Source organism: Nasonia vitripennis, chromosome 5 (genome assembly GCF_009193385.2).
Source record: "Nasonia vitripennis strain AsymCx chromosome 5, Nvit_psr_1.1, whole genome shotgun sequence".
In the NCBI taxonomy this organism is placed as follows: domain Eukaryota; kingdom Metazoa; phylum Arthropoda; class Insecta; order Hymenoptera; family Pteromalidae; genus Nasonia; species Nasonia vitripennis.
The window spans coordinates 5,226,552-5,238,542 of NC_045761.1; the positions used below are offsets into that span (position 1 = coordinate 5,226,552).

The 11,991-nt window shown below is 47.1% G+C and overlaps 3 protein-coding genes across 7 annotated transcripts; 1 reads left to right on the forward strand and 2 right to left on the reverse strand.

Moving 5' to 3' along the window:
- The first annotated feature begins 1,724 nt into the window (after positions 1 to 1,724).
- LOC100678064 (zinc finger protein 808) lies at positions 1,725 to 6,359 on the forward strand. Its single transcript, XM_016988289.3, has 3 exons — positions 1,725 to 3,234; positions 3,303 to 5,564; positions 5,630 to 6,359. Exons 1-2 carry the CDS (start codon positions 3,082 to 3,084, stop codon positions 4,905 to 4,907), a joined length of 1,758 nt encoding a protein of 585 aa, XP_016843778.1. The 5' UTR covers positions 1,725 to 3,081; the 3' UTR covers positions 4,908 to 5,564; positions 5,630 to 6,359.
- Positions 4,962 to 7,238, reverse strand: LOC100119896 (ornithine aminotransferase, mitochondrial-like). The gene is made up of 5 exons (XM_001603549.5): positions 6,670 to 7,238; positions 5,933 to 6,237; positions 5,640 to 5,840; positions 5,337 to 5,562; positions 4,962 to 5,266 (listed from the first exon to the last, which is right to left on the reverse strand). Exons 1-5 carry the CDS (start codon positions 7,166 to 7,168, stop codon positions 5,094 to 5,096), a joined length of 1,404 nt encoding a protein of 467 aa, XP_001603599.4. The 5' UTR covers positions 7,169 to 7,238; the 3' UTR covers positions 4,962 to 5,093.
- Positions 7,239 to 8,033: 795 nt separating this feature from the next.
- Positions 8,034 to 11,981, reverse strand: LOC100119865 (ornithine aminotransferase, mitochondrial). 5 transcript variants are annotated; one of them, XM_016988261.3, is made up of 6 exons: positions 11,359 to 11,726; positions 11,217 to 11,293; positions 9,736 to 10,152; positions 9,094 to 9,424; positions 8,680 to 9,010; positions 8,034 to 8,597 (listed from the first exon to the last, which is right to left on the reverse strand). In XM_016988261.3, exons 3-6 carry the CDS (start codon positions 10,125 to 10,127, stop codon positions 8,335 to 8,337), a joined length of 1,317 nt encoding a protein of 438 aa, XP_016843750.2. In that variant the 5' UTR covers positions 10,128 to 10,152; positions 11,217 to 11,293; positions 11,359 to 11,726; the 3' UTR covers positions 8,034 to 8,334. The 5 variants fall into 5 exon arrangements, with proteins under 5 accessions (XP_016843750.2, XP_031788092.1, XP_016843749.2 ...); XM_031932232.2 differs by having other exon boundaries at positions 11,363 to 11,602; XM_016988260.3 differs by lacking the exon at positions 11,217 to 11,293 and having other exon boundaries at positions 11,624 to 11,981.
- Between the last annotated feature and the right edge of the window lie 10 nt (positions 11,982 to 11,991).

The window sequence follows — 11,991 nt, forward strand, 5'->3', positions numbered from 1 at the left end:
GTAGGTTTGACTTGGAATACCGCCAGGGCGCGAAGCCTTTTGTTCAAAGACCCAAGTGCACTACGCTGCACAATGAGCTAATACGATTTTCCGAGCGCCACTCCAAGACTCCCGGGAGTCTTGCTGTACACGTCGATTTCTGTAAAATGTGTACGACTTGCATCGATCGCGCGCACAAGAAGAAATTGCGGCGTACCGAGGTATATAGCCTTCGCTCCATTTGCAGATGAATGAAAACGCATCATATCCCGCGCCGCGATATCGCTCGATCGCGCGCTCGCCGGCGGTCAATCATAAATTTCAGTTCGCGCGCTAAATCATCCTTCTCTCTGCGGTTCCTCTCCTTCCCGCACTTGACAAGTCGACTACAGGCGCCACGCGCGTGTGTGTAAGTATATACTTTCCATCGTATCATTGCGGCGTGTCTGCTCAAAAGTCACGGGACACGTGCAGGATCATTTCAAAGTCGTTCTGTATACATACAGGCAATAGGAGAGAATTGAACGTCCCATTTCCTTATAGCCGCAGCTCTGGTATGGCATATAATGCTTATACACAGCTAGTTATATCTGATCGCATCAGCGCGAAGATACGAACTGGGCGACAGCGTTCAGCGGGGATACGATACATCCATGTGCCAGATCTCTCTCTCTCTCTCTCTCTCTCTCTCTCTCTCTCTCTCTCTCTCTCTCTCTCTCTCTCTCTCTCTCTCTCTCTATGTATAATAGAGCGCTCGATCGGAACTGCAATTGGTCCGCGCGCAATATTAGCCTGAGGGACCGCTGCCAAAATCGCGGTTAGCCTGACGTCACGCCGGCCCTGTGCACTGCATATGCACCCACTATATGTACACACACACACACACACACACACAGTCGCGCGCGTCTCATGGGCCGGCTCCGCGAGATAACGTCGCTCCATCATTATATTACAGCCGGCTTTATAATAAGCACGCAAGAGCTGCTATATACACGTGTAATATACGCGCGCGGCTGCATATATAGTAGATCATGCAGGAGTAGGAACGCGCCTATGGGCGGCGGTCGATAAATGGATGCCGGCCAGTAGCTCTCTCGCGCGCGATTACCCTTCGCTTCGATAAATATCCCAATCAGCGATCTGTATGTAGCCGTCTGTAAAGCTCCTAAAGATTTTTCTACTTTATACTATATATGTTTACAAGAGATGCGCGCACGCATAGCGTAACGAGCGTCGCGCGAGTTTTTGAGTTAAACTTGCAAATTCACGGAAGGTACCACATGTGTGCAGGCGTATAGGCTATACGCAATATCCATTATAATTACCATACCATAAAGTCCGCGCGGCGATCAAACTATCGGCGAAACTATCCAAACGGAATTACAGTTCGGACAAAATTCATCGACTCATCGATAACTATTGTTATATTTTGCATTTTTTCCCTATTATATCATAGCTATGGAAAAAATCGAGGGCAATCAGTATAGGCTGGGAGCGCGAAAATCGTGCCGCCGCGAAAATACTATTTCTCTCTCATCGAATATTCAAACAATGACTAGATACAATTGCCATATTCGCGCAAGAGCGTAATCTCGCGCCGCCGTTACGATATTGCGCGCACGTAGACGCGCGTGACAAATACCGCAGCCGCGACGCGCTCCTATATGTGTATATATGTGTGTGTGTGTGTGTGTGTGTGTGTGTATTCTATACATATGGATATGCCAAGCGCGGCGCACTAGTTTTACCCGACAATCCGCGACGGTGGAGAAAAGAGAATCAACAAATTTCGATGGCCTACACGCACGACGTATGTAGTGTATACATATATACTATACAGCAGCCGCGATTCGTCCTCGGGTCCTCGTCGGTTTTTCATTCATGACTGATTGTCATTTAGCGGAACGCCGTTTTTTCCGCTCACTCACGCGTTCACGAGGATTAATTTGCCGTTATATCGCGGCGACGTACGTGATTTTTTTTTCGTTTATTTTTTTCCTCTTTTTTTCGACGCACGAGAGCTGAAAATCGGGTGTACAAATTCGTTTGATGAGGACTTCAGAATCGGATCGCCGACGGCTTGTATTTTTATGCGCGTGAAAGAGAGAACAAAAAATCGATTTGCCAGCTTTGCGTATAATATTCGCTGTTTATTATTATGCATGTTTATCTGTGCTGCCAATTATGTGATTATATCTTACGAATGCATGCATCGTCTATATATAATACTCATACTCATATTATATTAACCGCTTTCAATCATCGCTCGCGTTCGTCGATTTTATTTGCAAACAAAGTTTGATTGTTTGGAAATCCTCCGCGCGTATACGATACCAAAATCGTCGGCTAATGAATACCGGCTGCGCTGATCGATTTGCATATGTGGATAGTTATAGCCGGTTAAGAGAAAGAGACGGATTATCCGCCGCCGATGCTCACGATGTTTTCTTTTAATTTGCGCTTATCGCGTGCGTGTGCGCGTCTACGTAGCTGTATATAGGAATCGATTGTAATAGATCGAACAATGCGAACGAGTAGCCAACAAAAAGCTGACGTCTACGTTGTTTATAACATTATGATTGGCGGGTGTATAATAATTTATAATATCGACTCGTCGGGACATTATACATTATGCGTGCACGTATTGTATAGATATATATTATAATTTATTGGTTTCACTGACCGATTAGCTACCGTAAAGGTCAGGCCGAATCGAATGGCCATATTTATTTGAAAATAATATTGTTTTAATGATACTATTAAGTCAAAAAAAAGCACTTAAGCATTCATCAACTTTTCATATTTAACAAGCCTTGTTAACTGAGGCACATTTGCCGTCGGTGGTGTCGCAAACGGTGGCACCATCTTTAATGAATCTACGATACTATCATGCGGCGCTTTATATATAAGTATTATAGTAACACACATCGCCTCGCATCGAGTGAGTTTGTAAACAAGAATGCGAAAAAATCATAACCTGCGAGACTGCAAGAACTTGTGCGAGAGGTGCAAAAACAGTACGAATTTCTTCTCTCGAGCCATGAAATTGAACAGGTGATAAATAAACAAAAGTAAGGGATCCAAAGTGGAATCAAGTGTAAAATGTTTATCGTCACGAAAACGATCGACAGTGAAAATATCAGCAAAGTTTGCAGAACTTGTTTGAGGGAAGACAACGACAAGATGGTTTGTTTATTCATTGGTCCAGCCGAATCATCTCTCGGTGCCAAATTGCAGTCTCTCTCTTGTTTGGAGGTTACCAACGCTCTATGAATATGCTAGTTTTGCACTTGTGCATGCACTACAAACATAATATTTTCCAGGTTGCTCAAGGCGATGGTCTTCCAGAAAAGATGTGTGATCGATGCGTGACAAGAGCAGAATCCGCCCTGCTCTTTAGAGAGCAGTGCCGAGCTGCGGATCAAGCTCTGAGGCAAGCAGCTGTCAGAGTATCCAAGGAAAGAGTACGGCAAAATGTTCTTCCTTGCAAAGCGTATCAGCAAACTCCCAGTTTTGTGCCATTTCAGTATTCTCAAGAGGCGCTGAAGCCAAGCGATTGCAGAGCTCTGGCAAACCATCAGGAGCTGTATCTGCACAATCGACTGCATCCTCCGTTCTACAGAGAAGAAGATAACATACCTCAGCATATGCACATTGTTGAGTCGCACAATAACTATCTTAATTTGAGCAGGTACAGTGGTGGTTCCATAAGCCATGAAAGTCTAAGGCCAGATGACTTTGACCCAATCACTAGGCATAATACAATACAGAACAGAGCATCTTGTGCATTGCAGTGTTCTCTGTGTCACTGCACTTTCACCAATAGAACTCAGTTAGAGAATCACTGTATAACTCACAATTCGGATAACGTTGATATATCAAGCGATGAAGTTAATATTGAAGTCGAAGAGAACTCCAATCATCTTGAAAGGAATCACAGTTACGAGAGATGCATAAGCCAGTCCGTGCAACAACCCACTGAAAGTATTGCGTACAATAAAATGAAACGAGATTGCGAAAGTAGTTTTCAAGATCTGACATTCTCAAACTCCATTAATGGAAAGTATTCCGACCAGGTGAGTGTAATCAGTACGAGAGTTATTTCTCAAGAGCCAGAATCTATGGCGCGTTCGAAGCCTCAAGAAATTCCCGAGAAGAATAGATTCAAGTGCGAAACGTGCTCCAGATTATTCAGTCAAAAGTCCAAACTCTTAGCTCATCAAGCTACCCACGATAGAAAAAAGCCATTCAAATGTATGGACTGCGGCAAGTCTTATTCCTCGAGAAGTAAACTCACTGCCCACTCGAGACTGCACACGCAAACAAACGTTCACCGATGCAAGATCTGCCAAAAGATATTCTCCTATCCATCGTACTTGGCGGACCACATGAAATCCCACGACGCTAAACCGGTAAAAAGGACAGCCTCCTTCGAGTGCGCGCAGTGTAAGAAGCAATTTCAATTTGCCAAAAGCTACAAGCGACACATGAAATTTCACACGGGCAAGGACTTGTTCCACTGCGATATCTGTGACAAACTGTTCAACCAGAAGTACGCGTTGAAGACTCACATGAGGTCCCACGAGTTCGCCAGGTTTCACAAGTGCGACTTGTGCGATAAATCGTTTAATCAGAAGAGCAACCTCGTAGAACACATGAGAATTCACACGAAAGTCAAGCCGTTCAAGTGCAAAACTTGCGAAAAGAGTTTCGCGCAGTCTAGTCATTTGAAGAGTCACGAGGCGTCGCACGATTCGGTCCGGCAATTCCAGTGCCGCATGTGCGGAAAACGATTCAAACTGGCGAGTCATTTGAAACGCCACGTCAACCTGCACACGGGTTTGAAAATGTACAAGTGCGACCAATGCGAGCAGGTATTCTCCCAGGCATTCAGCTTGAAGCGCCATTCGAAAAAGCACTCGGAATGAAATTTGCCCCGAGAGTATTTTACACGTGTATCATATTATTCTGTACATAAAGAATGAACGTTTTTGTCGTTTTAATAATTGCCAGAAATACAATTTATACTTAACGAAATTATCAGTCTACACATATTGATCAAGCTTAATTATAACGATAAGCTAGAAGTATAAAATTTAAAGTATCAAAAGCTCTCAGTTCTTCTTGTGCGTCAGCAGAGTCTTCGTGATGATATCCAAGGCCGTTCGTATTTGTTCCTCGTTGATGCACAGCGGCGGCGATATCCTGATAATGTAATTGTGCGCCGGTCTCGTCAGCAGGCCCTGCTTGATCAGCTTCGCGCAGATGTCCCAGCCGTTCGCGAAATCTACGTGGAACAGAACATCGTCAGACGTGCACCACATCTTACGGAAGAATGTAATATAATAGAAGCATACCTGGGTTGAGCTTCAGGCCCGCGAGCAGTCCTCGGCCTCTGAACTCCAGGGCGATATCCTTGGGTATCTTCTCGAGCTCCGTCCTCACGATCTCGCCCATCTTCGCGGCGTTATCCGCGAGCTTCTCCTCCTCGAGGACCTTCATCGCTTCGAGGGCGACCCTCTGGCCCAGAGGACTGCCGCCGAACGTGCTACCGTGCACGCCCGTCTCCAGCGCCAGGATGATCTGTAAGAAGGGACATTGTCATGATTATAATTCCGAGAGCTTGATGTAACGATGATTTTCGTTTCAGAATCGCTGACCTTGTCCATGCCGAGGACACCGGAGACCGGATACATGCCGCCGGAGAGAGCCTTGCCGAGCACCAGGAGGTCGGGCTTGACGCCCTCGTGGTCGACCGCGAACCTCTTGCCCGTACGGCCGAGTCCGGTCTGGACTTCGTCGGCGATCCAGAGCACGTTATACTTGGTGCACAGTTCCCTCACGCCTTTGAGATAACCGTTCTGCAAACAATTCCGATGCATCCATCATCGTTAAACAAGTCGGGGCTGTGAGTGTAAAGCCGAGTGTGATAAGTTCAACCGATCGCTCATACCGATGGAACGTTGACCCCGGCCTCGCCCTGGATCGGCTCGACCATGAACGCGCAGATGTTGGGATTCTCCTTGAACTTCTGCTCGAGCGCGTGCAGGTCGTCGTAGGGGACGCTCTCGAAGAGGGGCATGAAGGGTCCGAAGTCCGTGTAGCTGTTGGGGTCCGTCGAGGCGGACACGGCTGCGAGAGATCGGCCCCAGTAGTTACCCTTGGCGAATATCGTCACCGCTTGGTTGCTCGGGATCTTCTTGATTCTGTAGCCGAAGCGACGGGAGATCTTCAGCGCTGTGTCGCCCGCTTCCACGCCTGCGAACCGATTTTTTATTGTATCAAATTCACCCGACGATTCCAGGAAGTATAATTATAAGTTGTTATGTCCGACGTTGCTAAAATTATCGGGAAGAATAAATTATTTTTTAATTTTTCGACGCTGCAGACTACCGAATTAATTACGATATACTAGGCGTCGATCAGACATTCTAATTTCTATAGCTATAATCGTGTATACACAGCTACAGGTAGGGAAGTATCGATCGCGGTTTTTATATTTTTTTCAGTTATGATGAGTCGAATAAAAGAATCATCCTGGCTTTATCGAATTTTGCGAGGAGCCGCAACTGCCGAATCAATCATTTATTAGCAGGGACAAACGAGCGAATCTCGTTTATTCAACACTTCACTTTTCCAATTGAATTAACGTAACGAACGCTGCATAAATTTTCGCAAACCATATCTCACCGGTGTTCATGGGCAGGAACCTGTCGTAGCCGGTGAGCTTGCTGAGGTACTCCCCGAGCGCGCCCTGGTGCTCGCTGTAGAACGCCCTGGAGGTGTGGGCGAGTTTGCCCACCTGGTCCCTCATGGCCGCTACGATCCTGGGATGCGAGTGTCCTTGACTCATCGTGGCAAAGCCAGCCAACATGTCGATGTACCGCTTGCCCTCCTTGTCCCAGCAGTAGACACCCTCGCCGCGCTCCAGCACGACTGGCAGCGTCTTGAAGTGGTGGCCGCCGTGTTTCTCATCTCGCTCGATGATCTCTCGGGTGGACAGCGACCTGCAGCCCTGCGCCGGGCTCTCGCGAATGCTGGACAGTAGTCTTCGGCTGACTCGCTTCATCGCTCTATACTCGTGCATTCGTGAATATACAATAATATTAAAGCAGCGTCCCGAGATCGTGATCCGCACCGTGGCAGCGTTAGATACCGATTCCGACGATTTCGAAAAGGCTCGCGGCATTTATAGTTGCCTCGAGAGAGCGAGCTAAGTGCGGACCGCATTAGTAGGATCATCATTCCGTCTCCAGCTCTTGTTTATTGTTGGCTGTTTTCTTGTTGTGCATACACGACGCGTCTGAGAGCCGCTGACTGTATGTGTAGCGCAGCGCGAATCCATGCGTCGATAATAAAGATAAGGGCGCTTCGCGAGGCGAGATTAGCGGCGCCATCGAGTCCGTGTGTGCACAAGCGACGCCTACGTTTCGAGGTGAATTCGAGAGCAAGTTTACTGAAAAAGAGCGAGTTTTCCGATCGGCTCCTGTATAGATACGCGCGTTCGGGAAAGCGCTAGAAGCATCGACTGAAATTTTGTGGGAATTTTAGCGGTCTCGTGCACGCAGCACGCGATAAGAAAATTTCCGAAAATTCGGGTGATTCACAAGTGGAATAATACGGGCGCGCGCTGTACATCGGAAGCTAACTTTCAAAATTACACGCACACACAAATATTTACGAGAGCGCCGAGGAGATAAGAAAAATTACCTTCGATCTGGAAATTCCTCTGCGCGGCCTTTTGTCTTTTTTTCGCTTTCTCCCTCTCTCTCTTGTATGCATAGCTCGCTTTTTATCTCTTATCTCGTCGTATTTTCGTTAATCGACCATCTCGTGCATCAAAAGCGACAAACATTTTAATCTCTTGAGCCGCTGCAAACATTTTTCAGCGTCGTCGCGAATACCCCGGGCGAATTTGCCAGCCCCCCTTTTTCGATAAAACGAAAACAGGTAATACATTTTTTTTTGTAACTTTTTTCGATAACATCGCTTTCTACGCTGCAGGTCGAGTCTTACACTCGGCGCTAAAAACAATACGACACACGTACGTTTAATACAAAAGTAATACTTTATTTCATGCATGCGTTATACAAATATCGGTGATCGAAGCCTTGGTACATGCATATACGTGCAGACTGCTTCTCAAAACATAAGTTCGAATAGCATTAAGATAAAATTGACTCGATTGATTGGATAACGCGATTTTCTCGCATTGTGCTCAAATCGAATTCTCAGCTAGTTTATTTGTCCATAATTGATCTCTTCATTCGTCTGAATCATTAAAGCATCCGCTGAGAAAACGAACCAGACCCGATTAATAAGTCCAGGTCAGATAAAAAATGCTTCTCTCTTCGCTCAGATCTTCTGTCGGGAGATGACCTTCTTGATGATGTCGACGCACTCGTGGACCTGCTCCTCGGTGATGACGAGCGGCGGGGCCAAGCGGATTATGTGTCCGTGGGTCGGTTTGGCCAGCAGACCCTCGTCCTTCATCTGACGGCAGACTTCCATCGCGTCGATCTTCTCGTTGATGACGATGGCGTTGAGCAGACCCTTACCCCGCACCAAGGTCACCACCTCCTTCGGCAGTTTGTTCAGCTCGGCGCGCAGAATCTGACCTGCAATGCGGCGATCGTTTCGGTATAAAATGTCCGATTTCGGAATTTTCGAGGGCGAAAAATGATCCATTGATAAACTCACCAAGTTTCTCGGCGTTCTGCGCGAGCTTCTCCTCCTCGAGCACCCTGAGGGCCTCGAGCGCGATCCTGCAGCCGAGGGGATTACCTCCGTAGGTCGATCCGTGCTCGCCGGGCTTGATGGTGAGCATGACCTCGTCGTTGGCGAGGACACCGGAGACGGGGTAGAAGCCACCGGAGAGAGCCTTGCCCAGGATCAGGATGTCGGGCTTGACGTCCTCGTGGTCGACGGCCAGACGGCGACCGGTACGCGCCAGACCGGTCTGCACCTCGTCCGCGATCCACAGCACCTTGTTCTTCGTGCAGATGTCGCGCACGCCGCGCAGGTAGCCCTCCTACGTTGCCAGAATTATCATGACATTTGTTCGTACAGATACGTAGGTATTACACGCAATGATTGTAAGAAGTTTTGGCGCACCTTGGGCACGACGACGCCGGCCTCGCCCTGGATGGGCTCGACCATGAAGGCGCAGACGTTCGGGTCGGCGACGGCTTTCCTCAGAGCCTCGAGGTCGTCGTAGGGGATGATCTCGAAGCCGGGCATGAAGGGCCCGAAGCCGGCGTAGCTCGAGGGGTCGGTCGACGAGGAGACGGCGCTCATGCTGCGGCCCCAGAAGTTGCCCTCGGCGAAGATGATCTTGCCCCGGTAACGCTCGATGCCCTTGCGGTCGTAGCCCCAGCGACGGGCCAGCTTGCAAGCCGTCTCGCCGCCCTCGACTCCTGTGTTCATCGGCAGCCACTTGTCGTACCTGCGTACATACAGATTTTCATTTAATTCAATTTTTCTTTCTCGCATTCAGAGCTCAGTTCTAACATATGCATGGATTCAACTTCAATCTGGCGCAGAGAGATTAAAGATAAAAATTCCAGCAGTAATATGCGTCTACAATTAAGGAGCAAAAACCTTCCCGCGAAAGAAATCCCACGGTCGCTCTCGCGCGCGTAAAGGGCGAGCTGCGTATTATGCTCGTAATGATAGCGCCGCGGCGCGTACACTGCGGTAGCTTACACATAGAGTACGGTTCATCGACCCCAATACGTATAATAGGCTCGCACTCACTTGAAGAGTCCCGTGATGTACTCGGCGAACTCGCCGAGCGCGTCCGCGTAGAAGGCTCGCGAGGTCAAGGTCAGCTGCTTGGCCTGCTCCATCATGGCCTTGTAGATGCGCGGGTGGCAGTGGCCCTGGTTGACCGCGCTGTAAGCGCTCAGGAAGTCGTAATAGCGCTTGCCCTCGCAGTCGTACATGAAGACACCCTCGGCGCGCTTCAGGGCCACCTCCAGCGGGTGGTAGTTGTGCGCGCTGTACTTGTGCTCGCGCTCGAACACCTCCTGCGAGGAGACGTTGCGGCTCGTCTGATGAAGAACAGCCGATGCTGACCTGCTGCTGCTGCTGCTGCTGCTGCTGCTGCTGAGCAGACGTCGCGCGGAGGAGAGTCGTGACAGAGACATGCCTTTTGACTGATTGAAACTTGTGCTGAAAATTGAAAATTGAATTAAGTATTTTACTTTTTTAACTGGAACACACGATTATATTCACACAACGTAATTGATTGGATAACGCAGCCGTCTAATCAAATCAGTGTACATTCTTTATCCGTGCGGCAATAACGCGATAAGTAAAAATCTGATCTATTTTGATAGCAGCGAACGATAATTCGCAGGAAATCAAAACAATAATAGGTGTGTACTCGACGTTTCATCCGCTAATTATTCACTCAACACGGAGCGAAATAATAAGCGCGAAGGATAGCGCAATAAACGTGATTCCTATAATCAATCGTTGCATCGCTTATAAATATGTTTGTCAATTACCGCGGACCAACAACAAAGTTAATCAATAGTTTAATAATAGTGCTGAAACTGTTAGTCAACGCCAATCGTTAAACATCGTCATATCATCATCCGATTTCTTACGCGTTCCAACAATATACGATAATTTATTATGTGCAAATAAGCGAAGCGTGCGATGCACTTAATCACCAAGATACTCCGTTTCGACACTCTATAAGATCAACAGCGCGTGTACAGAAATAGTACTTGTATCTCTTAGAAGCGTGCGCGATTCGCATTGAATTTTTTTATGCATGTGTATATATAGATTTCCCCTTCCATTAGTTCGTTATCAGAAGATTGTGCCGTACATGTCTTTATTGGAATTTCGAAAAAAAATCACAGTATAAAAAGTGCGTGTTAAGTTTAGCCTGTACTGTAGATACGTGAAATCGCGGTCTGATATCTTCGATCCATACAAATACGTCTAATAAAGTGGAAGACTTATAAATTTAGTTATTTTAATTTATCGTCGAGGCGTAACTCTATAATCAACGATAAAGAAGTGAATTTAGTCGGTTATTATTTTAGCAATAATATCACTAACGTATCGACGGTATATACTTTATTATTCATTGGAACGAATCAGATACACAAGTCGTAAGCGATGAGGAAACGTCGGAGCGCGAGAGAGATTCGAGATACCGAATTTAATCTTCGAATCCCTTATCACCGAACCGAAGACTGAAAAACTGAGATTTTACGTACACTGAAATTTTCCTGAAACTTTTCCCACGAGATGACGATAGGTCTCGAACAGTCCACACAGGAGTTTTTGACGTGTACTAAATAATAAAATAAAAGAATAGGAAACTAGTTGGCAAGCTAAAATTTTAGCAAGATAACGAACCTACACCGAACGCCTTCGATATTTTCTACGATGATCGACTTTGCGTGGGGCTGCAAAACCGGTTCCTCGTCGCTTTTTACGTTTCGCTCTACAAATTGCCGCTCGCAAAAGCCGGCATACGTGTATTATCGTCGCGCGAGTCGTAAAATAATTCTAATTCGACGAGTAAAAGAGGAGATGAAAAGTAAAACGATCAAAGAGACACTGATTCGCTTAGAGAGCCTTCACTGGGATGAGATAATTCGCTGGATCGATTGTTACGCACTGTGCGGGTACTTTTCCAAGGATCCTCGGGCACGAAAACAAGCCTCTTCGCCGCGACGATGACAGAACAGACCACACGAGCCGTCGATAATTCGGCGGACACTGAGCCGGCCCAGTTCAAGGAATGCCCCTTTATACGATCGACTCGCTCGCGTCTTCGTTATACGCGCTTCGGCCGATATCTCTTCCACACGTAATCTACAACGTAATGTTACGACTATTATACATTGCGTTTGACAGCCGAGAGCTAGAGATAACTATAGCTGCAAATCCGAGAAAGAAGGAGCGCTGAGAAAATTTATCGCCGATTCTGAATCGATTATAAATCATACATCTCGAGCGGCGATACGCGTATATAGTTCAGACGCG

Bases quoted from the DNA above. Each gene is read 5' to 3' on its own strand.
- LOC100678064 (XM_016988289.3), top strand. From the start codon at position 3,082: ATGTTTATCGTCACGAAAACGATCGACAGTGAAAATATCAGCAAAGTT. The intron at 3,235-3,302 runs GTTACCAACGCT...AATATTTTCCAG, and splicing joins AGTCTCTCTCTTGTTTGGAG to GTTGCTCAAGGCGATGGTCT.
- LOC100119865 (XM_016988260.3), bottom strand. From the start codon at position 10,127: ATGTCTCTGTCACGACTCTCCTCCGCGCGACGTCTGCTCAGCAGCAGC. The intron at 9,425-9,735 runs GTGAGTGCGAGC...GTATGTACGCAG, and splicing joins TACATCACGGGACTCTTCAA to GTACGACAAGTGGCTGCCGA. The intron at 8,598-8,679 runs GTGAGTTTATCA...GCCGCATTGCAG, and splicing joins GCAGAACGCCGAGAAACTTG to GTCAGATTCTGCGCGCCGAG.
- LOC100119896 (XM_001603549.5), bottom strand. From the start codon at position 7,168: ATGCCGCGAGCCTTTTCGAAATCGTCGGAATCGGTATCTAACGCTGCC. The intron at 5,841-5,932 runs GTATGAGCGATC...AATTGTTTGCAG, and splicing joins CCGGGGTCAACGTTCCATCG to AACGGTTATCTCAAAGGCGT. The intron at 5,563-5,639 runs GTCAGCGATTCT...CCCTTCTTACAG, and splicing joins GTGTCCTCGGCATGGACAAG to ATCATCCTGGCGCTGGAGAC.